The sequence below is a fragment of the Lissotriton vulgaris genome, chromosome 2_1, assembly GCF_964263255.1.
Source record: "Lissotriton vulgaris chromosome 2_1, aLisVul1.2, whole genome shotgun sequence".
Lineage (NCBI taxonomy): Eukaryota > Metazoa > Chordata > Amphibia > Caudata > Salamandridae > Lissotriton > Lissotriton vulgaris.
The window spans coordinates 550,171,093-550,198,368 of NC_141687.1; the positions used below are offsets into that span (position 1 = coordinate 550,171,093).

At 48.2% G+C, this 27,276-nt stretch overlaps 1 protein-coding gene across 1 annotated transcript in view; it reads left to right on the forward strand.

Moving 5' to 3' along the window:
* Nucleotides 1–27,276, forward strand: part of UNC80 (unc-80 subunit of NALCN channel complex) — a 2,521,865-nt gene that overhangs the window by 428,175 nt on the left and 2,066,414 nt on the right. Inside the window, exons 10-11 of the mRNA XM_086955549.1 lie at nt 23,160–23,376; nt 26,291–26,431. Of these exons, the coding sequence (XP_086811675.1) occupies nt 23,160–23,376; nt 26,291–26,431 (358 nt within the window). The remainder of the gene's footprint in view (nt 1–23,159; nt 23,377–26,290; nt 26,432–27,276) is intronic.

A 27,276-nucleotide genomic window follows, 5' to 3' on the forward strand; every position in this document is an offset into this window, starting at 1 on the left:
ATACAACATTCTTTTCTTTTGTAATTGAAGCAAAGCCACAGGGCCGGAAGTTTTTAGGAACACCCCTGTGGAGCAGGGTCTTTGTCGTAGTTGTAGAACTGACTGGTTTCTACTAAAGCTATTTATATCTTACTCACCCTGACTGTACAGTTGGATGTGAGGCAAGGTCTTTCCCATGACTATCATAGATATATCTGTATTAGGGTGACCAACTGGCATGGGTGAAAATTCAGGATGGTGAGTGTAAAAATTCAGGACGAAGGGTAAAATTTCAGGACAAAAATTGAGGACAGAAGGTCAATATTCAGAACAAAAATCTGCACCAAAAAAGGTAAGTTTTATAGACACATCAGAGGAGGTTGCGCAATAGTATACAAGTAAGTAAATAGGTTATCAACATAAGTACATGTCAAAATAAGTTTATATTAGGTTGAGAAACCTTGCACTTCACGTTTTTCGGTATGCGCACAGCTTTTAGCAAGTGTATAGGTCTTTTTGTGATATTTCATATGATCATAATTTATTGATATGGTTACTGCAGTGGGTTGTCAAGTATGGTATTTTGTTTAGAGTTCATGGTCATGATCCGGCACATCAGCCTGTCTTCAAGTGTGCAGCCCAGTAGGAGGGCAAATGGTATCCACATTTAAAACTCCCCGGAAATCTGCTTTTGCTTTAGTAGCTTTTACTACAAAGTTGGAGACTTGAAGCCAGCTCTACTATAAACATTAACATTATCCAGTAAAAAAAACACCTTTCATGAATTCGAACAATAGTGTACATATTTCGTCCTTTATGGGATTGTCATGGTAATGCAGTGGACATGCTTTAAGAATGTTGAAGCTCTAGGTAATGGCAAAGCTAGCACTTCTTAGGCAACAGCGGTTATACAAAAGCATCCTCCTCAATATTTTGCAATGAAACCTTTACAAACATCTTCTTACACCAACATTGCACCATTTCCCCAAGGAATTCCACCTGCAGTATACCAGTAAATTAGGACCTTTGTTTGCTCTCTTTCATTCTAATTGTGGAGATACCGTCAGGGGCTCGGGGCTCTGGGCTTATGCTGGCCCTGGGCAGGGAGCGTAGATAGGGGGCCCCGGAAGAGGGGGTCCGGGCGGGGCGGAGCACGGAGGCCAGTGAAGATAGGGGGGTGGGAGGGGGTCAGGGTGTTTGGAAGTAGAACAGAGCCAGAGGCCGCCAATTCCCTGCCAGGGGCCACCACGCAAATATGTATCCATCCTCAGAGGATTATTATATTAAGGATATATACTGGCGTGGTGGCCCCTAGGGTTTGGTGGCCCTGTGCACGTGTCCAGCTTGCACATGCCTAAGGCCGCTCCTGATACCGTGCTGCTATACTACCTTGATCTTGAAGTTTTTTTGGCTTGTGGGATTTGCTGAAACTTTTAGTGATAGGACAACTTGGGCAAAAATGAATGCAAGAAGCAAGTGTTGGCAGTAGTTTTACATGCAATTGTGAAATGGGTTGTAAACTATATAATGGATACACAGCTCAGGGGGCAGAGAAATATATTTGATCATCAGGTAGAGAAATGGCACTTGATGGTAAAATATTTTCGGCATTACCTTAAATGCTCTCAATGTCTCTCTGACACCAACAAACTCCGCAAAATCCTTAGAAATCACCCTCGACTCCAAACTGGACATAACAATCACATCTCTAAAACCGCTAAAAGCACATTCCTGAACCTGAAACTTCTATACAAAATTAAACCCTTCCTCCCCCCCAAAGGCCTGAAACAGGCCAACCAGGCACTTGTGCTTTCCAGAATAGACTATGGTATTGCAGTGCTGACGGGAACTACCAAGGCGCACCTGGGCCCTCTCACCTCCACCCTCAACGCAGCAGCAAGAATGGTCACAGGAACAAAGAAATTTGACCACATCTCCCCAGCACTCAAAGAACTGAAATGGCTCCCGATTGTCTAACGAGCCAACTTCCGCACAGCTTGCCTCACTCATAAAGCCCTGCATACGGGCAAACCGGAATACCTGCTTTCAAACTCAAAAGGGCAGGCCAGTGAATAGTAATAAAGTTAGCTGTCTTGATGGAGTTAAGGAATTCATCTAGTGTCTCTGTTGATGTGGAATGTTCTGAAATACAGCCGCTGATTCTCGATGAGGGTGGAAGAGAGTCCCCCCCCCACACTTTGAGACACAATCCTTCTGAAATGTTGATTTTCTCTCTAGAAGCATAGGTTTGGTCTGTGGCTAGGCTCCAACAATTATTTTCAGTGTTGTTGTAACACATTCCTAAGGGAGTGGGCATGACTGTTTCCAGAGAGAGTAGTGCTAGCTGCTCCTGGAAATTAAAAGTGTGCATGACAGACTGACTTGTTTTGGGAATTGGTCAGCCTGACATGTGTACTTTAGGCTTTTGAGCAAGAAACCACTCTATCTTGAGAGCAGGGACGAGGCAGCCAATGCGACCCTCCATGTCTTCAATGGGGCACTGGGTTGCCTCATCCATCCAATCTTGACACAGCTCTCGTGCTAGATAATGCAATAAATATCATAGGAGCTGCGCCGGCATTGGCTGTTAGGCACAAAGCATGACAGTGCAAATGCGGGAAGAGCATCAGCATGGCCGATTTTAGTGCAGCTTGATCTTAAAATGCACAATTGGCCATGTTTTTTTAATTATGTTCTGAAGGAGCTTCGTTCCAGTAGTGAGCGCAAAGATATGGACTAAAGACGTCAGTGACCTAAAAGCTGAACTAATTGTGTCCCCCGGCATCACAGCGAAGTAAGCCGTGTGCAGCTGCTGCACTTATTTTTAAATTTGGCATTGTGTGGCAAACAAGTGTTTAAAATAATTAAAGTGCCTGCCTCACCTATTTGAAATTCAGTGGAAGCCAACATTTGCATCATTGTTCACTCATAGGGACCCTGGTGTGGACTAAGGAATCTATACTCGCTCGATAAAGTCATAAAATTCAGACATGCACCAGTCCATGTCCCTTTCCGAGGCCTCTGTCGTTGGTGCGTGCACAGCTCCCCACAGTTGCGCCTATTCCTTTTTGCCACCATAAGGCCCAGTGTTACCCACATGGTGCGTTTGCTATTCAAATCTGTGGGCTCTCACACATTCAGGAGACACCTCTTGGCTTCTGGGCAGATAGTATGTGAGAGCACTTCACTGATAATCTTGTGCATTTTATGCCCGTATTTTTGGATGTGTTTGCACTCCCACAATATATGCATGAACGCTCCTATACTACCGCAGTGTCACCTACAAGTCCCATCGCCCCCTGCTTTCATTTTCACTAGAGTGGGTCCTGTTATATATACTCTGTGCAGTATCTTTAATTGGACAAGTCGCAGCCTTGCAGATATAGCCACCTCCTGCAGGGACGCGGTTGCTAACTTCCAGTCTTCATCATCCATGATTATACCATCTCTGTCCCACTTCTCTCTTATGCCTCGGAGTAAGTCACTTGAGTGATTAATACATTTTTTATATGTCATGGAAATGGTCTTGGACGGGAGGTAGCCATCCAACAGCCTATCCTTGAGAGGCGGGGCCTCTAGAGGAGTGGTCCCTGCCAGAATCGATGTCTGCAGTGCGTGGTGAACCTGCATATATCTAAAGTGTTCTGTAGTGGCCAAGTCCTATTCTTTTTGCAGGGAAACAAAGGATTCGATGTCCCCTTTCACCCAGAGGTCTCCTATCTCAGAGATACCTATGAGGTCCCATTTGTTGAAACCTTTCGACTGCCACAGGTTCCCAAGCAGTTCCGAGTCCCATAGGGGAGTGGCCAGCGTCAACCTGTGGTCCCTCCCCAAGCTTCGGTTGGCCGCTTGCCAGAGTTGCACCGAGTGTTGGGTCGGGCCTGTCAGAAGAGGTTGTTAACTTTTCGAGTACAACACTAAGTTATAATGCCCCCCAGGTAGTAACCATCGATCCATGGCATAGCCTGGGTTGTCTTTTCGGCGGTAAATGCCATGGTTAATGGTGGCCAGGTGTGCTGCCCAATAAGACTTTTTGAGGTCAGGGAGGCCAATACCTCCACCATACCAGGCGAGATTGAGTTTGGCGAGGGCTATACGAGGTTTCCCATTCCACAATAGGTTCCTTTGCAGGTTTTTGATTTCTTTAAAATAGCTGGCAGGAACTAGATCAGGGGAGTTTTGTAACACGTATAAAAAGTGGGGCAGGGTCATCATTTTGAAAAGCGATACCCAGCCATGAGAGTGGGAGTGCCCTCCAGTTTACAGTGTCTCACTTCAGCCTTGTAAGGGTTGGCAGGAGGTCATACTCATAGCGGCGTGTAGGATCCGTTGTGATAAAAATGTCTAAGTATTTAAAAACTATTGGCTCCAATGCTAGTGCGAAGAGTAGGGGGGAGAGCGGGCAGCCCTGGCAAGTTCCCCTCCCAAGTTAAAATATTTCTGACTTTTTGTTATTAATGACCACTTGAGCGAGGGGCTCCGAGTAGAGGAGCTTAATCTATTAGGTGAAGCATGTTCCAAAACCCATTTTTGCAAGGACTGCGAAAAGGTATGGCCATTCGAGGTATTGAATGCCATTGTGGCGTCAAGAGATACAATTATTGCAGCTACTTGAATAGTGGTTGCTCTCCCCATCACCCTTTGTACTCTACGCAAATTCAGTGCAGTGTTTCGCTGAGGCATGAAGCCCGATTGGTCCGAGTGAAGCAGCCCGCTGATCACTTTGACCAAACGGTTAGCAAGGAGTTTAGCTAACATCTTGGGTTCCCCATTAAGCAACGAGATTGGCCTGTATGAGGCACTCTCTGTCTTTGGCTTGCCCTCCTTATATATCGTCATTAGCATCGCAATCCGTTGGTCCCTCGGGAGTACTCCCTGGTCCCTACTCTCCTTGTACATCTCCCGCATGTATGGTGCAAGTTTATCTGGTCGAAGTTTATAAAGCTTGATTGGTAGGCCATTCGGGCCCAGAGCCTTCCCTGATCTGAAACTTCTAGTTGCTTGGGCTATCTCGTCATTAGTCAGGTCACTTTCCAGAAGTGCTAAGTCATCATTCGAGAGGGTTGAGAGGGCAATGTCCCTGAGCAATTGTTGGGAATCGTATGTCGTGTACGTTGCCTGTCAGCGGTATACGTTGCTGTAGTATGCGGCGAACATGTTCGCTATTGCCTGTGGATCGGTGATTTTTTGGCCTGTATTGTAGATTAACTCAGGCACCAGTCTACTTGCAAGTTCTTTCTTGTCCAGCCATTCAATGAGTTTCCCCGCCTTGTCTCCCAAATCATATATTCTTCCCTGCGTTTCCCGTCCCATGAGTTTGCCCCTGTCAGTCACTATCGCCTTATAACTGTCCCTCTTGAGTTTTCTTTTTTTTAAAGAGTTTTTTTCATTATTGAGTAAACAAGCGACATATCAGCAAGTTATCATCTTATACAAAAAGAAAATAAAACACCTTGGATACAATTCGATCGTCGTCGTCAAGCAACCAGGATTAAACAATACTCAATATTCTCCCCCCCCTAACTCCCCTACCTCCTCCCCCACTACCCCCACCCCCGTCATTGTGCCCTCAAATCACCTTGTACTATGGAGCGTCTACAGATCTGGGTCCACAAAGGTTAGCCTATATCAATGTAAAATAACATCACCATGAATCCCAAGAAAAAGTAATTTCCATCCGTTCGCTCACATGTGCCCCGACTCTCCTTTCTGAACTATCAATCTGGCATGGTGGCCTCCACACTAGTGCTCTCTCCCTGATCTGCCCCAACCTGTACCACGTCCTCGCCTTCCGGCTCCTCCGGTAACTGGAGCTCCGTTACCAATGCTCCCCAAGCCCTTGCAACTTCCAGTGCCTTATCATTAGAGGAGCGCCTAGCCAGCTGGAGTCGAAGTGTCGCCTCACTCCCAACACACCGCTGGAAACTCGCCTTCCATCTCCCAAAACTAGGACCCGCCCTCGCCTTCCAATGCATGGTGAGCTCCCTCTTTGCCATAATTAAGCCCAAGTCATAAATTTTGCTCGTCACTTTAGTGGAAGGGGTGTGTGGAAACCACAACAGGAGGCAGGTTCCCATCTCAGCCTCCAACTCTCGCTCCGTCACACGATTCAAGCATGCCATCACATCCGCCCAATAAGAACCTAGCCCCACACAGGACCAAAACATGTGAACAAAATCAGCGTCTTCTGCCTGGCACCGAGGGCACTGCGACTGGGCCCCCCCGAAATACTGCTGAATCTTGACCGGGGTTAAGTGGGCCCTGTGGAGAGTGTAAAATTGGACCAATTGGAACCTAGAGTTGCGCGTGCCCTTCCAGGCCCGTCTCAGCAACTGTGGCCACGTCGTCTCCGGGATGGGCCTGCCAAGGTCACCCTCCCATTTGCCTCTCAAGCGATCCAGAGGGGGGAGGTGTTCCGTGGACAGTCGCCGATATAAGCAGGTGATGGCCTTAACCGTACCCGCCGCCATCGTGACGTATTGGCACCCCAACGACGTCGGGGGTTCCGACAATCCCATCTTCCAGTATTTCTGAATTCCCGCCACAAGGGAAGCATGTAGTAAATAGTCCCCTCTTGGTAGGTCAGAGGCTTCCCGCAAGGCCGGGAAAGTCAGCAAGACACCGTCCCTATATAAATCGCCAATCATGTGGAGCCCGCACTCCTCCCATCCAGCCAATGCCGACCAATCTCCACCATGAGAGAGTGCCGTGCACATACCCAAAGGGATTTCCGGGGCATAGGGGTTCGCGAACCCCGCGCGCTTCTGACTTCGCAGCCAGCATGACCGGAGGGTGCGCTCCTCGAGAGTGAGCTGGTCCAACCGGAGTTACTGTCGGAGGATAATGAATGATAGTACATGCCTGGGAATGACCCTGCCCTGCAGACCGTCCGGCCCCCTGAACTCCTGTGCCACTGCCAGTGTAAGCCATTGCAGCTGCGCAGCCAGATAGTACCACTCAAAGTCTGGGGCCGCCAGCCCCCCTCCTCTCTCGGTCGCATCAGGGTGGTTAACGCAACCCTACGTCTGCCGGATCCCCAGATAAATTCCGTCACCAACGCCCGTAGTGTCCGAAAAAAGGAAACGGGGATCCAGATCGGGAGGGTACGAAAGAAGTAGAGCAGGCGCGGGAGTGCCACCATCTTCAGAAGGGCCACGCGCCCCACTATAGATAGGGGGAGAGTACGCCAGAACGCTATGCTGCCTCTGAGCCCTCTCAGCGCGCCACCCACGTTCCCGTCAAAGAGGTCGGCAGGGGCATGAAATATGCGGACCCCCTGATACGATAAGCAGTCGGGTTCCCACCGCAGGCCATCAAGCGTCAGGGACGGCCCATCCCCATGGGACATTGGGAACAAACAGGTCTTGTTCCAGTTCACCTGGAGGCCGGACAGGCGGCCGAATTCTCTGAGCAGTAGCCTAGCGCCCTGCAGGGCGCACCCTGTGTTGGCCAAATATAAAAGAAGATCGTCCGCATACAACGATATATAATGAAGCTCCTCGCGCAGCAAGACCCCCTCGTACAAATGTCCCAGGCGAGCATGTGCAGCCAGGGCAAACAGGAGAGGGGACAGAGAGCAGCCTTGTCGAGTAACTCTCTCCACTCGGCAGGCCGCTGAGTCGGTACTCCCGTACGAACCCGCGCTGTGGCGGAGCTGTATAACAGCCTGGTCCAACAGATGAAATGATCTCCCAGACCAAACCCCTTCAGCACTCGGAACAGATACGGCCACTCCACGCTATCGAACGCTTTTTCGATATCCACCGACAACACCGCCGCCCCCGCCGAGCCGTTTCCTCCATCCCCCATGATACGAAGCAACCGCCGTATGCACATCGCAGTATTTCTAGCAGGGATAAACCCCGATTGGTCTGGGTGTACCAGAGTGCCCATATGATCTAAAAGGCGCGTGGCCAAGATCTTACTGAGGATCTTACTGAGGATCTTATAGTCCACTGTGAGCATGGAGAGCGGCACTATGATCGCTTCTCTCATGGTGGGTGGCAATCTGCCCAATTCCCACGCCTATTGATAAACCGACTGCAAGCGTGGCACCAGGAGGTCCAAATAAGCTGCATAGACTACACGGGAAGGCCGTCGGCTCCAGGCGTCTTTTTCCGAGCCATGTGTTTGAGCGCTGCCCTAATTTCTCCCAGCGAAATAGGTGCGCCCAGCTTGGCGCTCTGGTCTGGACCCAACTGCGGCAGTCCCGCGGCCTCTAGATAATCATCCAGACCTTCGGGGGGTTCTCTCATCCTGCACTGATACAGCAGCGTGTAATAGTCCAAAAACTGGGTATTCACTTCTGTCTGGGAGAAGACCAGGTCCCCTGCGGGTGTAGTCAGAGACATTATAGAGGAGCCCCGGACCGCCGGGTTAGCCAGCCAAGCCAACATCGTCCCTACCTTGTCCCGTTCAGCATGAGCATGGGCCATATATTCACTATAATCATAGCAGCGGAGCCGCTCTACCTGCGTCGCCACTTCCTCGAGTCGCTCCTATCCGTGTGGTTATCTATTTCCGCCTGACTCAGGGTGGCCTCCGCCCGGTCTATATCTTGTACCAGTACCCTGCGCGCCCCAGCGACGGACGAAATGCATGTCCCTCTCACCACTGTTTTAAAAGCGTCCCATTCGTGCACCCTGCTCGATGCCGTCCCGGCGGTGCCCAGGAAGTAGCGCTCTATGCCCTCCCCGAGCTCCGCCGCGAACACGGGGTCCTCCAGCGTCGCGGGGTTCAAGCGCCACGTCGGGATCACCTGCCGCTGCCGCGACCAGAGCACAATTATCATGCAGGGGTTGTGGTCCGAGATCGTCCTCGCTAATTACTCGCAACTGCATGTGAGTTCCAACGCCCCCGGAGTGCACAAGACGCCATCAAGCCGCACATGTAAGTCATGTGGCACCGAATAAAAGGAATAGTTCCTGCCCAAGGGATGCTGCGCGCGCCACACATCTACTAGCCCCCACGCTTCCTGCCAGTCTCTGCGTACCTTGGCCACCCGTCGTACAACCGACTGAGCCAGCGGTGGGTGGGAGCGATCAGGTGACTGAGTTGAAGTCTCCCCCCATAAACACTGTGCCAACTAAAAACGATGCCAACTTCCCAGACAGCCGCACAAAAAATGTGGCGTGGTCGGAGTTCGGAGCATAGACGCTGCTGAAGGTCACATCTCTACCATCCAGGCGGCCCAACACCAGCACATACCTCCCCTCTGGGTCTATGATAGTGGTCGTAGCTTGGAAGGGGACCCCTGATCGCACCCATATTAATGTCCCCCTGGCAAAGGCAGAGTAAGTGGTATAAAACAACTGTCCCCGCCACCTCCTTTGCAACGCCCGTCCCTCTGTCTGATCAATGTGTGTCTCTTGCAGAAAGGCCACCTGGATCCCCCTGCGAACTAAATAGGCATGCACTTTATAGAGTTTCCTCATGGAGTTCAGCCCTCTCACATTCCACGTTACACATTTCAATTCAAGTCGGGTCGCCGTAGGAAAGAACGTCACCGAACACAACCCAAGGCAGCTTAAGGGGCACACTGACAACCCCTTCCTGAACACATCTTCCCCACCAACCCCCCACCCTAACTTTCCCCAGAACAGGCTCTAAACCATAGGTACCCATCCAAACACTAACCCTCTAAGGGAAACACCCTGGTAGCTACCAGAGTCTCACAGTAAGTGTGAGGTAGAGGGGGTGGTTCAACACCAACACAAGCCGGACTGCGGCCTCCCTCGTCCAAACTAGTGGTCAGACCTCGCATCTGAAGTTCCCCCCCTCCCGGCAGTGCCCCGCTCCAGGGGAAACCCCCCCTAGCCGAATTCCCCCCTTCTCAAGGCGAAGCCCCCGTTCAGGTCAAGGATCCATCCCCCCGCCCTCGTTCACTAAGTCAAGTCCACCCCACCCAATGGTGCGGCCCGCTCCCTGAATTTGTCCCCTCACTGTACACAGGTTGAACTCAGGGATCAACAGTCATCCAGCAGGCCATCAGCAGTCCGTGGAGTAACCTCAGGCAGATGATCGTTATCCTCTTCAGAACCCCCGGACCCCACCTCTTCCGACCCCTGGAGGGATGTAGTGTCTGCCAAGGATGCCGCTTTCGCTGATCCGGAGATGAGAGCTACCACCTGTAGCGCTGCCTGCCTTTCCAGACCAGTCTGGGAATTAGTAGGTGATTGCCCATTCACCCTCCGTTTCCTGTTGCGACGGCCCCGTCGGGGTCTCGGCTGCATCTCGGTTTCTGAGCCCCGTTGTCCCGGGCCATCCTTGCCCGCGCGATATTGCTCGAGCCAATGCCAGGCGTCGTTGGGATCGTCAAAAAAAGAGGCAGTCCCATCCACCATCACCTTCAGATGTGCTGGGAAAAACAAAGCATACTGTATACCCTTGTTGCGGAGCTCCCTCTTGACAGTCATGAAAGAAAAACGGCTACGTTGGACCTCCTGCGAATAATCAGGGTAGAGGGAAACGGAGGCATTGTTCACTCTGTAGGGGCCAGATGTCCGGGCTTTCCGCAGTAGGAGATCACGATCCTTGAAGTGGAGCAGGCGCGCAACCACTGGTCTGGGGGGACGGCCCTGGGCCGGGGGCCGGGCCGGCACGCGATGAGCCCTCTCCAGATTATAGAACTGGGATAAGCCTTCGGGGGTGACCACCTCTCGCAGCCATTTCTCCAGGAAGACCACCATATCGTCCCCCTCGCATTTTTCAGGAAGGCCCACCACCCTGATGTTGTTGCGTCTGTTGCGCCCTTCCGCGTCTGCGGCCCTTCGTTCCAGCAATTGCACTCTGCGCGAGAGGTCGCTCAGCGACGCGTCCATCGCCTTCTGCGCTGGCTCCAGCGTTGCAAGTGCGATTTCTATGCTCTTGACACGATCTGCTAATTTGCCGTGGTCAGCCTGCAACAGTCCAAGGCTGGTTGAAACCTGCGTTATGTCCAGGTGCAGTGATTCCTTAGTGTCCGCTATGGCCTTAAGAATCTGGTCCATTTGCTGTTGTTGTAACCCCACAGCCGAGCTTCCAACCGGGGCCTGGGCTTGAGGGTCGAGCGAGTCATCTACGGGGTCCGTCTGCACTGCCTCCGGGGTGCGCCGCAGCTTCTCCATGGCCCAGCTGCAAGGGCAGCCGCCCCACCCAAGAGTCTGGGGTCAGGTGTTCCCAATCTCACACCACTAGAAGCGCTACGGGTGCACCGGTTGGCCTCCCCAATGGCCGTGTGTCCTTTCGCCCGTCCTCACCACAGAAGCAGGCCCTTAGGGACCCAGCCTTGGCCACCACTTGTCAGGGATAGGGTTCCACCCGGCCACCGCGCCGGGATCCTCAGAAAATGGATGCTCCCTGCCCCCGCTGGCACCACTCCCTCCGCGGCAGCCTCCTGCACCACCGAGAAGCACCTTTCGCTGTTGTAACTCCCGTGGTTCAAAGCCGCCACTCCAGGCGCGTCGCAATCCACCAGTCAGGGTGTGCACCCCCTGCAAGAGAACAGCACCCGTGGGGTCGAGGCAATCCAACCAGAGGGCCGATCAGGCGCCCTACTATGGCGTCCTCGCCGTCATCCCCTATGGGCACAGGCAGGCCACAGTTCGGCAGGGCAGGGGGCCGGTGCGAACGTCCGGGCTAGCTCCCACCCAACGATGAGGCCAGCTCCCCTCCAGGCTGAGGTGTGGGGGAGCAAGCGCCGAGAGGACAGGGAGACCGCACAGCGTCAGGCCTCCGAGGTCCCCGCAGCCACAGAAAGTCACTGCAGCGCCACTACGGTAGCACCGCCATCAAATTGGCTCTTCTGGGCCCCCAGCGGGAGATTAAAGCGTTTAGTCACTCACCGCCTCCACCGATGCCGCACCAGCAGTGTTCCGGCCGGCGCTGCACAGCAGGCGCTACACTCCCATCCGGTGCGGGGGCCCCCGCACCCAGCCACAGCGTCTCCGCCGGGCCGCCTTCCGCAGCAGCGGGCTCAGGATCATTCGAGGCCAGGGACACCGGACCTCGCGTAGGCCGCAAAGAAGATGGCCGGCCCGTCTGTAGAGTCGGCAGCCGCAAGAGTCGCAGCGGCGATCCCCGCCGCCGCGACCTGGGCTCAACTTGGACACAGGGCCCTCACAATGCCTGAGGGCCCCCACTGAGGGCTCCGACACCGCCGGGGGAGTCACAGGTCAGGATAAATGCTGAGGCCGACACGGAGCTCGGGACTCACACGTCCATGCTCGGCGGTGCCTAAGCCACGCCCCCCTAGCTGGCCCTCTTGAGTTGCAGGACTTTTCTGGCATTATTTCCCCGTCAAGGTCTCCCTCCAGCTGAACGATTTCATCCTCTGCTGTGACCACATCTGTTAACTTGGCTTGCTGGGAGAATGCCTGCCCTCTAATTACAGTTTTGAACGCTTCCCACATTGTCTGATGGGAGCCTACCGACCCCAAATTTTCCCAGAAATAAAGTTCCATTGCCTCGTACAGTGCTGTTCGGTTCTCTGGGTTATAGAGGTGCCAGGGATTATTGGGGGTGACTCTACCAACCCTCTGTTGACCAATAACAAACTGGGCCCATATAGGGGAGAGATCAGAGATGCCCCTTGCCATATGGCTTACTTCCTGAACATGCTCAGTTCGGGATGCCAGTATCAATAGGTAATCAATGCGTGACAGGCTATGGTGCGCTACTGAATGATAGGTGTGTTGGATGCTATCGGGATGAAAAGACCACCAGACATTCATCAGTCCTAGGGTTTCTAAGAAGCCTGGCAGCCACCGGTTCGAGGGACCCAATTCTCTGGGCGGGTGATGATCCAAAGTGCCTGAGACTACAGAGTTAAGATTTCCCCCCACAATCAGAAGGCCGTCCGGGATTGATAGTAGTATGGACCCCAAGTCTTTGAATGCAAGCCCCTGGAGGCCCAGAGGCACTTACAGCGTTTTCCCTTCCAATTGCCCCGTGATTCATATATATCTACACCATGTGTCAGCCCACGTTGAAGTAACTACCAAGGGGAAGGAGTTTTTAAACATTGTTCCCCTCAAATCCCGTGGTGAAGCCCAAATGTGCAGTCAGTCGGTATCCCCACCTATTGAGGGCCTTACAAGTGTGTTTCTTGAAGCATTACCACGTCTGGTACGTATCGCTTTATATGTTGCAATACTAAACATCGTTTGATTTTTTTCCCCAGACCATTGACATTCCACCTCATTAATTTGATACTCTTCTCCCATTGTGTACTCATCAGGACCTGTGTTCCCAGTCAAGTAAAGCAATAAATCTATGGCACCTTGTTGATTCAGCATAAACAAACTGCAAATCAACAGCCCCACCCAACAACCCCCCTCCCTGCTTCCCTGTACTCTGAACTCAGAACTGCCCATCGCTCATTTAATGCAAAGTGCCTGTCGCCCAACAATAAAACTAAAAGAAGAAACTGGGGGAGAATAAGGTGCCCCGTACCAGCCCTCCCAACAATGTTATTCATGGAGTTCCCCGGGCAGAGTCAGGCTGCAATTACAGTACATTTACTAGTTCAGAGGCCTTGAGTGCACAACCGCCTCAACAGCATTCTATCTGTCCCTGCGCCTGGCAGGCAATGTTCAATAGTGAGTGAGCATCATCCCGGTCATCGCTTTTGATTCCAGCTGCAAGTGTTTGGTTCGCGTAGATTCAATTGCCACCGGAGTTATGTTCCACTGCCTCTCTCCAGCCGTCGGGCCACTCAGCTGCAGCTTCTGGGAAGTCGGAAAATCTGGTTCTTCCCGCGGCTTCCACTCAGAGCCGAGCCGAAAACAACATTGCGTATTTCAGGCCTTTTTCTCGAAGTCTCTTTTTGACTGACAGAAATTAACGCTGCTGTTGTTGTACCGCTTGCGTAAAGTCCGGATAAAAGGTGATTTCCAAGTTCTCATATCTGAGTGGTGGTGCTACTCTGATGGCTAACAGGTACTCCCCCCATTCCAGCACTGAGACAACTCACGCACCTACAATAGAAGCTGAACCCCTTCGGGGTACGATCATAGCCCCACCCCTAATATCACCCCCTCCCCAAACTTCTCTCCCCCTTCCTCATCCCTGCTCCACAGTATCACCCCTAACACAGACTCCCCGTATGCCAGCCAACCCCCTACAGGTCAATTGGTGGCACATAATAAGACACCCCACCACCACCATTTCGAAAACATTTTACTCAGCCCTTAATAAATTAGACACAGTCACAGTTGTTAATTTCACACTCCCCTAACCACAATCCTTCTCATGCCTCAGCCCACAATAAATTAGTCACAGCCACAGTTGTTAATTTCACCCTCCCCTACCCACCTTCCGTCCCATATTCTTAGCACAGGATCCCTCTGAACTCCCATGAATCCATGCACATATACGTACCTCTGCCTATAATATATTAGTCATAGCAGTTTTTGTTCATTTCAGCCTGCCCTACCCACCCTTCCTAACTCCTCGCACCAGAACCCACTGATCCCTCCGGAGCCCCATACACCTATATACACTCTTATGCCCTCTTCACACACTCTTGCACCCTACTCACCTCACCTACTCTTCAACGCATAACATGGAACACATTCTTACAACATCATTTATCCCCCCAAACTCTCAAAAAAATCTGCCAAACTTTTCAAGCATAATTTTATTAAATCAGACACGGAAACTCCCTTCGCTGATCCCTAGTTCTCATTACACAACGGGACCACAACCACTAATATCATTTTCCACACCAAACGTAGAGCCCAATGGAGGAAAGCATTCCTAGCCTTATTCTCGATATCTTCCACTAGGAAATCCGCTCATGGTCTTGTGATTTCTATTGCACCATCCCAGCTCTTCCAACCAACAGCAACCTTCACTATCTACAATACCGGAACAATACTCATTCAATCCACTGACCGTAGTTTAAATCTACTGGATAACATCTTCCCCGTTATTAAAGAACAAGTGTCTAATCCCCATACTAGTATCCAATTCACTTCCACCCCCAATACACACCATGTCACTTCTCCAACCCCCTCTGTCACCCTCTTCCCCCTTCTTCCCCGGCAACCATGGATATTGGATCCATACGCCTCCTCCACCATGACTACCCCTCCCACCAAAACACCTCACCTCACTTCACCTAACCCTCCCACACTACCTCCAACTAGCACGACTGAGACAACATATGCACCCCCAACTGAATCTGAACCCTCTCCCGGTTCGATCACAGCTCCCCCCTCCTCTAGGATCTCCCCCTCTATAACCATCTCTCCCACTACCTCAGCCATGCTTCACAATGACACTCCTAACAAATACTCCCCCCATTCCAGTACTGAGACAACTCACACATCTACAATAGAAGCTGAACCCCTTCCGGGTATGATCATAGCTCCCCTCACTAACATCACCCCTCCCCAATCTTCTCTCCCCTTCCTCATCCATGCTCCACAATATCACCCCTAACATAGACCCCTCCATGCCAGTCAACCCTCCACAGGTCAATTGGTGGCACATAATAAGACATCCCACCACAACCATTTAGAAAACACTCTAACCCCACTAAATAACCCTCAGAGCACACACCGCTCCCAATCACACCCCCCACACCCACTCACCTGCCAGCCACACCAACAATTCAGAGATCTATATCAACTACTCTCCCATCCACATACGCAACACCACCTCTTATTCTACTCACTCCTGCACCAGACCACACACCTAACCAGGTCAATGCGCAGCCACCCACCCCGTCTTAAATGCACACTCCTGAATTGTTGATCAGCCTCTGGACATAGCTGACCTCATTATCGCACATGACCTGATAATGCTATCCGAAACCTGGCTAACAGAATCCTCCTCGCCACTCATCGACATTCTAGTACCCCAAATTACGACATCATCAGATTGTACAAGAATGGCAAGACAGGGGGACATGTATAGACCGTAGCAACATCTCCGTAAACAGAGCCATATCCCCACTATTGCCCTCTTTTGAATACATATGCCTCAAAATCAACAGCAACGGCAAGCCATTATGCTCTTTACACATTATCTATCATCCACCTGGTGACAACCTCATCTTCCTCGAACACCTCACGAACATGGTCACAACGAACGTCGGACGAAAAAACACCCAAATATTCCTTGGCGACTTCAATCTCCATTGGAACAACCACAGCAACTCAGTGGTCAATAGTCTCAAAAACGTCCTCTGCGCTCTAGACCTCACGCATATTTGCAACAGCCCTACACACAATAAAGGTTCAATATTGGATTTAATAATCTCCAAAGGTGACTCCATTCAGCTTGAGTCGCTTGAACCCTGTGATTGGTCAGACCATCATATCATCACTTTCTTTATCAATGAATCAGTGAAACTTAATTCGGCTCAATCCACAAAACCAAAGGTGTGGAAAAGAGACTTGAAAAAACTCAACCCTAACACATTACCTTCTTCCAGTTACAATCTACGTCTGCCCCCTGCCGGCTCCTCCAACGTACATGATCTAACCAACCACTACCTCAACTCTATGACCTTGATAATTAATGAGTTTGCTCCTCGAAAGACTCTAAACCCTGGTACAATGGTCTACTTAACGAAGATAGACGTTCTCTGAGAACTGCGGAATGCAATTGGAGATCCGTCCCATCCGCTAAGCCCCTCAAAATTCTAAGAAAAAAGAGAAATGCATACTATAGAAAGATCAAGCACACGAAAGCTGACTTCTTCAGCCACCAACTAGACCAAGCAAGAAACCGTCCCAAAAAACTGTTTGAGTTAATCAAAACCCAATCGGACGCTTTGCTGAACTTATCCTACCTGCCGGGACCCTGTGCTTAGCTCCTTGAATTCTAGTGCTGCGCCTCACAGTACCCGCTTCGCGGGTCCTGCTTCGTGTTGTGTGGACATTGGAATTGGTGACCTCTTGGAGTCTGCTGTGGGTGAGTGGGTTGCAGGCAGGGCTGCGAGCAGCTGGACCGGGACTGCATTTCCCAGGAGTCCTCGCTGCCCGAATCAGTATCACCTGGGCTGCTCTCCCTGCTTGCCCCGCCCCACCTAACAAGGGCCTTATTTTAAACACGCACCATTCCCGCAGCGCGGGAGCGCCTGGGTGAAGCCCGGGACAAGGGCGGGACCGTCTGTGGCCGTTAGGGGCCGCAGGAGGCTGGGCTGGGCCCACTCTCTAACTCCTTGTTATGTATCGGCTCCAATATTGTTGAAGTATTGAGCTATCATTCTTTTTGTGGAGTGATTCTGTTGGGTCTTATAAACGTCCTGCCCAATCCTTGCATTGTTAATATCGTTAAATATGTCCTCACCCCCTACTACCCCCATATTAAATCCCCTTCCACCTACGGTAGGGGTTGCTATTCTGGGTCCTTTAGATAAGTACTTCATTAGGGCTGCCCGTGATATCGATAGAGAGATCGCCCTAGCTGAGAGACGCGCTGAACGTAGGCAATCTATCGGACTTCTCAAACTTCCCATAGAGAAGCGGGCACCCTTAGGTTCCTTAGTATCGGTCCCTCCATCTCCGCTCACAATTGAGTTAGATTCCACTGTTGGTTTACCCCTAAAAAAAAACCTTGAATAATCCCTGTTGCCTAGCCCAGTTGTGGCGGAAAGTATGTTAGGTCTAGACTTGCAGACCAGTAACGAGCTACCGGCCTCAGTCTCTACAAACATACTTCCACCCATGCCTATTGATAATATCACTCCTGTTAACGATGGAACTATTGTTTTACTAGGCACGCCACCCCCCGCAGCTCCTAAGAATCCTCATAACAAAAGGAAAAGGATTACTAGTCCCCGAAAAAGCTGTCACTTTAAACCCCATAAGAAAACTAGGAAACTAGGAATTGGTATAGGAGAGGGAGCTTCTCACAAGGTTAAAGGGGCTGGTTTGGGAGGGGTCCAGGCTGACAAGGGCGGGGTGTCCTCTGAGAATTCACAAGGCAACCCAAATGATACTTTGACGATGGCATCTGCTGAGATTATTTCCCCAGATACACCTTTACTCATGCAGATTGAGAAATTGATGAAATCTCTACTGACCCCTATTGTAGAACGAGTGAAAAGGTTAGGGGAACGTCCGGATAGCTTTGAACAAGCAACCCTAGACAATTTCTTTTCAACTAAATCCCTTATTAAACTACATTCTAGGACTGGGGATAGTAGCAATGGGGGGACTCAAGTGGATAGGATGAGCTCTACCACTCTACAAGACTCCTCCAATATAAATGGAATGGCTAGTGGGGTAGCCAGTCTAGAATCTTTACATCCTCCTGTTGTTACCACCAAAGGGGTGTCTCGTCCTTTAGATCAAAACCACAAGAACAATCCCCCCCATCAGACCAATCAAGGGAGAATAAATCCCAACCTAAGAAGCAACTGGCACCCGAGGTTACGGGCACTATTGATACATCTAAACCAAGGCACCCCGAAACCACCAACTGCCATGACCCAGCCCAAACCACAAAGACTTGTTTAGCTCCGCCCGCAATTAGACAGCCTGACATTACCCCTCTTAAAGTTGCCCGTAGAACACCTCCTATGAATCTTCCCCCAGAATGCCATCCCTTTGTTGCCATTCTTACCAACGTTCCACCATTGTTGGCCGGGCAGCAAGAATCCTTCCAGATGTTAAAAAATAAAACTATGCACTGGTTAAGGATAAATAGACCACTGCCAAGGGAACTCGATGGGCTGATTCTAGGTGTTAGAAGGGTTTTGAGGGGGACTGTGTAGTAGTTCATTTTAAGGATCCTAGGGTAGCTTTACAAATTTCTAATCAGAATTTAGGTGCCAGCAGCTCTGGCATTGGAGTGGTTGACCTGACCTTCTTTTATCCAAGAACAGTTGGCAACCACTTTGGTCCTGCTCCAGATACAAGATGTTATTTTAATTTTGTACCCCCCGGATTTGATCCCTTCCTTGTGCCCAACCAGCAAACCCTGTGGCCGGGGAACTATGGAAGGACCATAGGTTATTGAAATGATATTTCTCCTGGGGTTGTTTCTTCAACCAAGGGTCTGAGCCCACGGCTGGTTCCCTGTTCCCTGGAGACCACTGTCAATGGAAGGTTACCCATCTCTATTGGCAGGGGTCCCCGACCACAGGGTGAAAATCTTGGTAGTGGGTCCAAGGAGGGAATTAGAGTTTCCCGCACAATCCCTGAGAGGGGGCAGGATACTCACCCTGTCCCCCTTGTTGAGCCTAATGTGGCTGGTCCTATTGTGAAGATTCTTAGCTGGAATGTTGCTGGGATTGCAAGGAAGCTGGCTGTTCCAGAATGGAACACCTAGGTGGATGGTTTCTCCATTTGTATTTTCCAAGAAACCTGGAGTAGGGAGCCATGCCACAAGGTAGGTTATTCATCCTTTTTCTTGCCAGCAGTTCCTTCCTCTTTTGGGAAAGGCCGCCCCTCTGGAGGTCTTCTTATATGGGTCGCTATTTCACTTGGTTGTCAGGTTACCCAGCGCGTGACCGACTCCCCTGACCTTTTGAGTATATCGCTCATAGGACCAAAGAGAGGCTTAACCCTAAACATTTTTAATATCTATGTCAGGGGCATGAAGGGAGGCCAACCCTTATCCACCGTTTCTGAACTTGAATTCCGGTTAAGAAGAGATCCCGATAATTCTCATGTTTTAGTTGCTGGTGATTTTAATTGTACGTTTGAGCCTCTCGGGCTGGAGGTCTCCTTGGGGACTGTTGAGGATGATAACAGGAGAGGTATACCAACTTTGTCCTTGCCACCTATCAAAAGGTGGTCTCAAGTGGCGATCCAGATCTATTCCCTAACCCTGGAATTTGATCTTCGGGCAACGAATGGTAGGACGTTTCTGGATCCTTCTGGAGCGCATACCTACAATAGGGTGGATCATAAGTCTAGAATAGATTATATCCTTCTTGACGTCAAATCCTGGGCTCATTTGCTGGACATGGAGGTACTCCCCTCAGTAGAGAGCGACCACAACTTGCTCTCCCATGCTCTTCGACCCTTTTGGTCGGAGAATTCGGTAGGCCATGTGTCACCTACAACTTCTGTTCACCAGGAGCTTTATCCCTCTAACTGTGGCAGGCGCTTAAAATGGAGTAAGATAATCATGGACAAAGGTAAAGTCCTATACATTTCAAATCTTTTGGTCTCTGCCCAGTCCAAGTTAGATGATTCCACGTTAAGTCCAGAGGAAGTATCATCACTCTTTTGTGCTACTACTAAGGCTTTGAGCGAACTTTTCTATCTTCCCAACACTGCCTCTTGCGTGCTAAAGTCCAAACTTAGGCAGAACCCTTATGAATGGTACACTAAAAAATGTAGGGAGAAGAAAAGGTCTTTGATCAATGCTGTGAAGAGCAAGTCATTGCCAAATATACGCTTGGCAAGGAAAAATAATTCTTTGACTGTGACGGCAGCAAAGAGGGAATGGGAGGATCGTTTCTGGGAGGACTTGAGGAAAGCTAGTCTGGACAGGGACGCAAGAGGTTTCTGGGCCCTCATAAGATCTAGGGACAGACCAGACAGTTCATTACTGACATGTAACATTACCCCCCAGAGTTGGTTCAATCACTTCTCATCCCTCTATGTTGCAAGTGACCTACTCACCAGCAACACTCCCCTGCTAGGACTTTTCGTAACGGGATTAGAGCATGCCCCTTTTACTGCGAGAGAGGTGTTGGACGCAATTAAAACCTTGGTACCACTGAAAGCAGCAGGGCCTGACGGGCTACCTGCTGACCTAATACGGGCAAGCCCCGGGGAGTGGGGGATTCTTGTATCTTCTCTGTTAAACGCCATCATTGAGGGTGCGCCCATTCCGGAATCCCGGAAGGGGGCAGAGGTTGTCCCGATATTTAAGAAGGGGTGCCAGGACAGCCCTGCCAACTACAGGCCAATAAGTCTAATTGACTCTATGCAAAAATTGGCAGGGAAGGTGATCTTGCGAAGGATGCTAGAATGGATGGAAGACAATAACATTCTGTCGGACCTCCAAGCCGGGTTCCGCATTGGCACTGGGTCCATCGAGCAGTCCTTTAGATTAACTCTTCTCCATTGGAAGGTGGTGGTACTGGGAGGGGGCAGTCTTTATTTAGCTTTTATAGATCTGAAGACTGCCTTCGACCTGGTTCCCAGGGAGAAGTTATGGAAGGTTCTGCTAGATCTAGGGTTGCCCCCATATATCCTTTTCTTATTGTTAAAATGTCACTGCTCCTTTGGGCGAGGTTGTGGCGAGTGCCCGAATTGGTCTCCTATGCTGAAGCCCTGTCTGAGGTCATGGATATGGCAGAGTGGTCTAGGATCAAGTAGCTGAGGGATGTCAAAAGACTATTAATGGAAATAGGGTTACCCGATGCTTGGGCCACAAAATCTGCCCCACCAAAGGCTACAGTTAAAAAGCTGAACTGGAACTGGGTCTCTGCGAAACTACATTCAGACTCACGCCATTGTAACGCAACAGTAGCTTTTGTGAGAATTAAGGATGTGGTGGCATACGAATCCTATTTAGACATCATCTCCATCCCTTTTGACCGCACCCTGTATTTTAAGTTTCGTGTGGGGACCCTACCTGTAGGGGAGGTAGTTGCGCACTGGAAGCGCCCCTACCAACTTTCCCCCATTTGTGCATCTTGTCCTACTCGCATAGAGTATGTAGCTCACATCTTCTTTGAATGCCCGGATTATCGTGCCCAGCGGTCTTGTTGGCTTAAACCACTCTGTAGACTTTTGGGCATTCGTCAGTGTTTAGTGGTGATGCGTATTTTAATGACTGACACATCCCCTGTGATTGTATGTGCTGTCGCAAAATTTTTGAAATGGACATGGTTGATTCGTAATAGAAGGCTTTCTGTATCAATTTAATCCTTGTATTAACCTTTTAAATCAATTCTTGTATCCATTTTAACGATCATGTGTAACAGAGTGTATATGATATTATTATGAATTGTATTTTTGTATTGCTTTTATGGTATTGGTATACCGAAATAAAGCCTATCAATCAATCAAAACCCAATCTAAGGATGAACCTCAACGGCTACAAAACATAGCTTGCCCACAAACCACTTGTGAAGAATTCTCTACCTTCTTTAATCTAAAGACTGATAACATCAAGAAAGATCTCTTCAATGACCTAAGCTTACACTCGAGTCCCCACATCAAAACATCCCCTTTACTCCCACCTTCGTCACAACATACCCCTGCAAAGTTCGACCTAAAAAACAATGCTGCATGGTCTTCCTTTGACACTTACACTGAAGAAGCTATAGGCAAGATTATCAGTACCCTAAAACTTGCCAATCACCTCACCGATCCTCTCCCCGCAAATCCTGTTAAAGACTTAACCCCATTGCTTCTGCCTCTCTGGACCAAAATCATTAATAGTTCACTTCAACAAGGTTGCATCCCGGAAACCCTTAAAGTGGGACAGGTATCACCCATCCTAAAGAAACTCACAGCTGACCCTACGGACCTAAACAACTATCGCCCTATTTCCAATATTCCTACCATGGCCAAACTGTTGAAAAAATGTGTACACCACCAATTGACAAGACACATTGATCACTTCGACCTTCTTAACAAACACCAATCAGGCTTCCGAGCAGGCCATAGCACGAAATCAGCTATGACACACATAATTGATGATGTGCTACAAATACTTGATCAAAACGGTACATACCTACTCATCCTACTAGACCTCTCCTCAGCCTTTGATACAGTCAAACACGAGAACTTGATAGATCTGCTGAATCACAGAATGGGTCTATCAGGGTCAGTGCTTAACTGGTTTACCTCTTTTCTTCAAAACCAGACGCAAAAATTCATTCTCTTGTGGTGTGTGTTCTAATTGTATCTGCCTTGGACTGTTCAGTGTTATCATGTGCATGCCTGGATTTGGAATGATCAATTGGTGAGCAATTGCTCATCTTCCTGTTTTGGAGCCTCATGGGATTTTTCCATTGAATTTTGAACTTTAACTCTAGATTGCAATATCTCCTTCAGTCTTGTATACCTTTCCTCTGTTTTTTCCCTTTATATTTCGTCATTCAGGACATGTTTACTGTTTTAATCTGTCCTTGAATCCTGTTACTTGGTAGGAAACTTCTTTTTTTCTTATCAGTATTAATCTCTGCACCCTCGTTCTTCATCCATTTTCGGCATTTCAGCATTCAAATAAATCCTAATGTGTTCTCTGTCTGCTTTTATTCACTCGTCATTCAGTTCAAGAGCCGGAAAGAGGAGCGTGAGCGTAAGGGATCCATACCTTACCACCATGGTGGCAAAAAGAGGCAACGCCGGATGGGGGTTCCTTTCCTTGTGCATGAAGATCACTTGGATGTCTCCCCAACACGCAGCACCTTCTCCTTTGGAAGCTTTTCTGGGATTGGAGAGGACAAGCGCGCCATGGAGCGAGGAGGATGGCAGACTGCAATATTAGGTGATGGATATTTAAGAATGGGAGTGGCACGTGGTAGTGTGAATATTGAAGATACTTTCAAATGCAAAAGTCCACAGGAGGTTCAAATCTAATTTCTTTTATGTATTCCTTATTTGGTTTTTGTGTGTTTTCATGAGGTACGTGTCTGTTAGTGGTTATTTTAATTTTTCGTTTTTGCGGTAAGTGTTATCCCCTCAAGCATTTAGAGTGGTCAGCACCTTGTGTGGCTTTTTCTCTGGAATTTCATTTATATCTTACATCACAGAATTCGTGTTGTGATAGAGTGAATGAAGCACTTGCTTCCAAAAGCTACTTAGTATGTGGGCGAGGGCTCGGAAAAAGAGCAAGGAGTAAAGCCATTTGAGCTTAAAACAGTTTTTTAAAGGCATGCTAGTGGGTTCTGCATAACCTTATCTTCTCTTGGTTAACTGTTATGATAAGCTAACTTTGTTTACAATAAATATGCAGACAAATTAGGCGATATGTATCTCACTTAAGAGCTCTTCAGAACAACCTAGGCCAGTGTTTTTTAACCTTTAGACTTCTGTGGACCCCCACTTAATCATTATTGAGACCCAACAAGGACCTACGAGTTATTATTGGACGCAGGGACCTCAGCCTAAGCAACTTCAATTATTTGAACCAAAAGCAGTGCACAAACATAGAAAACAAGCATTCATCAAACAAATGATTACACGTTTTATTTAATTTACAAACACATAAAACAAATCCGCATTTAATTTTAATGGGAAGATTGGAGTTTTTCAAAAATCAATAAGGCCACCCATCATCCCCATTCTATATTCTGTTTGATGTGCGTGCAGGGAAACGGCCTCTACAACGAAGCCGTTTCCACGAAATCATTTCCCACGCATGTACTACAACGCCTGCGTGGTTACAACGAAAGGGTTTACCACGCATACCTTTACTACGAAAATCGTAGTAAAGGCATGTGTGGTAAATGAAAAGAAAAACGGCGGGGGGTTTGGTGGGTCTCCCCCATAAAAAAAAAATAAAGGTCTGGGATAAAAAGGGGGGCTGGGGGGGTCTCCCTCCCAAAAAACAAAACTAACCTGAGGAGCCGATACCGAAGCTGAAGAAATCAACGTCGTTAGGGAGGAAACGAAAAGTAACTTCCGCTTCCTCTTAACGACGTACGACCGACGTAACCAGAGAAGATGGAGGAAAGGCGAGTTAAAAGGTAAGGGGTATTATAGAAAAATAAATATATATATATATATATATATATATATATATATATAGGGTTAAGGGTAAATATAAGGAGTGAGGCTGGGGGAATGTAAGTGGAGAGTTTTAACCTTTATCAAGAGTATGCCCTCACCATGCATACATTTACAACAAAAAACGGTGTAAATGTATGCGTAGTAAAGGAATATTCGAGGTAAAGGTTAAGCGTGGAAAACGAATTCCGTTGTAACGCATGCGTGGTAAAGGCACTGCTCAAATGAATTAATCTGAGGACACCAACTTCATTTTTAGCTTTCAATTTCAAATTCTTTCACATTTACAGAACAGTTTGACATTTTCGGTTTTCATTTTTGCTTCTTTATGAATTTACACTGTATTATTAATTTTCTAAACAGTCGTGAACTCCTTGAGTAGACATTGTAGACCCCCAAAGGTCCCAGGAAAACAAGTTTAGAACTAATTCCCCAAGCTGCATAACATCCACTAAAGTTATTTTCAGGTAGAATTCAATAGCTGTTGAATATCCTCTGAATTATGTGACCTTATTTAAGTGTAGTGAAAAGATGAATGGCTACGTGTTCACACGTGAAGGCTTCTAGTGCACCAAAGCGTTCCTATAACGATCTCTTATCTATTTCCATTGCTCATTTTATACATCAAGTTTAAAAATGATAACTTGTAACTGGGTTGATGTTAATGTTTTTAAATTACATTTGTATTATTTTTTGTTGCGTTAGAAAATATCCTTTCATTACACAGAGCTATCCATCTCTTCCCTTATCTTACTACTATGAACTATCTAAGCTTCAGATTATTGGTTAGAGAGATTCATGAATTTGAAGGAAGTTGTAAGGCACCAAAATTAACATATAGTCTACGTCATAAATATGAAAAAACTATTTTGTGGTTCATTTTGAAGCAACATGCTATCTTGCACCATATTCCCGTTCCTCATGTTGACAGTCGCACTGATTACATGTGGAAGCCTGATTTGCATGACATGGAAACCAATATTCAGCATAGATTATCTGTCCTTAATAAATGGCATTTCACTTATACTCAAACATAGATTAAAAAAACGAAAGAGCAGGGAAATTCTCCGCAGGTAAAAACGAGTGAAGTGGATTGTAAATTAAATCATAACCTAACCTAACCTGTCTGTAGGTACATGGGGACATTGGAAAGGATTAGTATCAAGAAAGGCCTAGAAAATGAACAGTAGTAGCACTGGCTGTAATGTGATCTTAGGTCGGTGGAAAATGATTTATGATTTGGTAGTTGGGGCTGATTGAAATGTAGAAATGTGGGTATTGGCAAGATAACTTTCTGGGAATCAAAATCTACGAAGGTGGCTATTATGACGGCATACGAGTCATAAAATCCAGTTTAAATACTACGATGGAAACAGAAAATTCTGTCTTCCTTTAGTGCTGTGACCTGTCCCTCAATGATTTGTGCTTCTTTGGCTGATTCTTTAAATATTTATTTGAATATAGGTGAAAATAAATGTAATATACTCATGCTTTGGAAAAATGCAATCAAGGGAAAGGTTGTTGTACATCAGGTGTCATATATATAGAGATATGCTGAGGCGATGCAATCACAAGTTACAGAAAATAATACATTTATTGGTGTGAGAAGGTGGAATTCCACGAGCACAAGCAGCCATGTCCAATGCAATCCCTGCTTCTTCCATTTTCCTTAGGGAAGTTCACCCGTCGAGGAAGCTCTGATACAGCCACGGAGATGGAAAGCCTGAGTGCCAGGCACTCCCACTCCCATCACACCTTGCTCAGCGACTTACCGGACCACTCCAACAGCCACGGAGAGAACACTGTGAAGGAAGGTATGCTTAGCACTGTCAAAAGACATTGACCGTTACTAATATTATTATTATTTATTAGTAGAGTGAATGCACAGTTTTAATAATCAAGAACCAGTATTTCAGATCCTGCTATAGCATTTCTAGCTGTCTGCTACATTAAATTACAGATGGATGTGCATATTGCATGTGATCACCCTGAAAGCAATGCTCTTTTAATTAGAGGGTATTTTGCTGCTTTTTTTCCATGTGGGGAGCAATACTCTGATACATTCCTCCCCATTGCCTGCATTTTGATGCTTTCTGCAGTTCGATGACCACTTTGTGCTTGTTTCCATTTACAGCTATCTCTGATTTCTTATAATATTGTCTCGTAGTGTGTGTTCCAATTTTATCTGTCATAGACTGTGCAGTGCTATCATGTGTATGCCTGGGCTTGTACTGACCACTTGCTCGTCTTCCTGTTTGGGGCCTCGTGGGATGTTTCCATTGAATCTTGGACCTCTACTCCAGGATGCCACATATCCTTCAGTCTTGTATGATTTTTCTCAAATTTTTTCCTTTACTCGGGACATTTTTACTGTTTTATTCTGACCTTTAATCCTGTATCTTGGTAGAAAGCGTCTTTTTTCTTCTCAGCATTAACCTCTATTTCAGTGTTCTTCCTCTCTCGTTTTTGCCTGCTGACCCTACATCACTTTATCCTCCCTGTCCTCTAATGCAATCCACTTTCTGTCCTTTCTTCTCCAGTGATGCACTACTTAGCCAGTTGCTCCTGTTATGAGTTCCTGTACTTCTTCCTCCACACTTATATTCAATCCCATTCAAACTAGCTCATGTCCACTAATTCTCGATATGCAAGCTTCCTG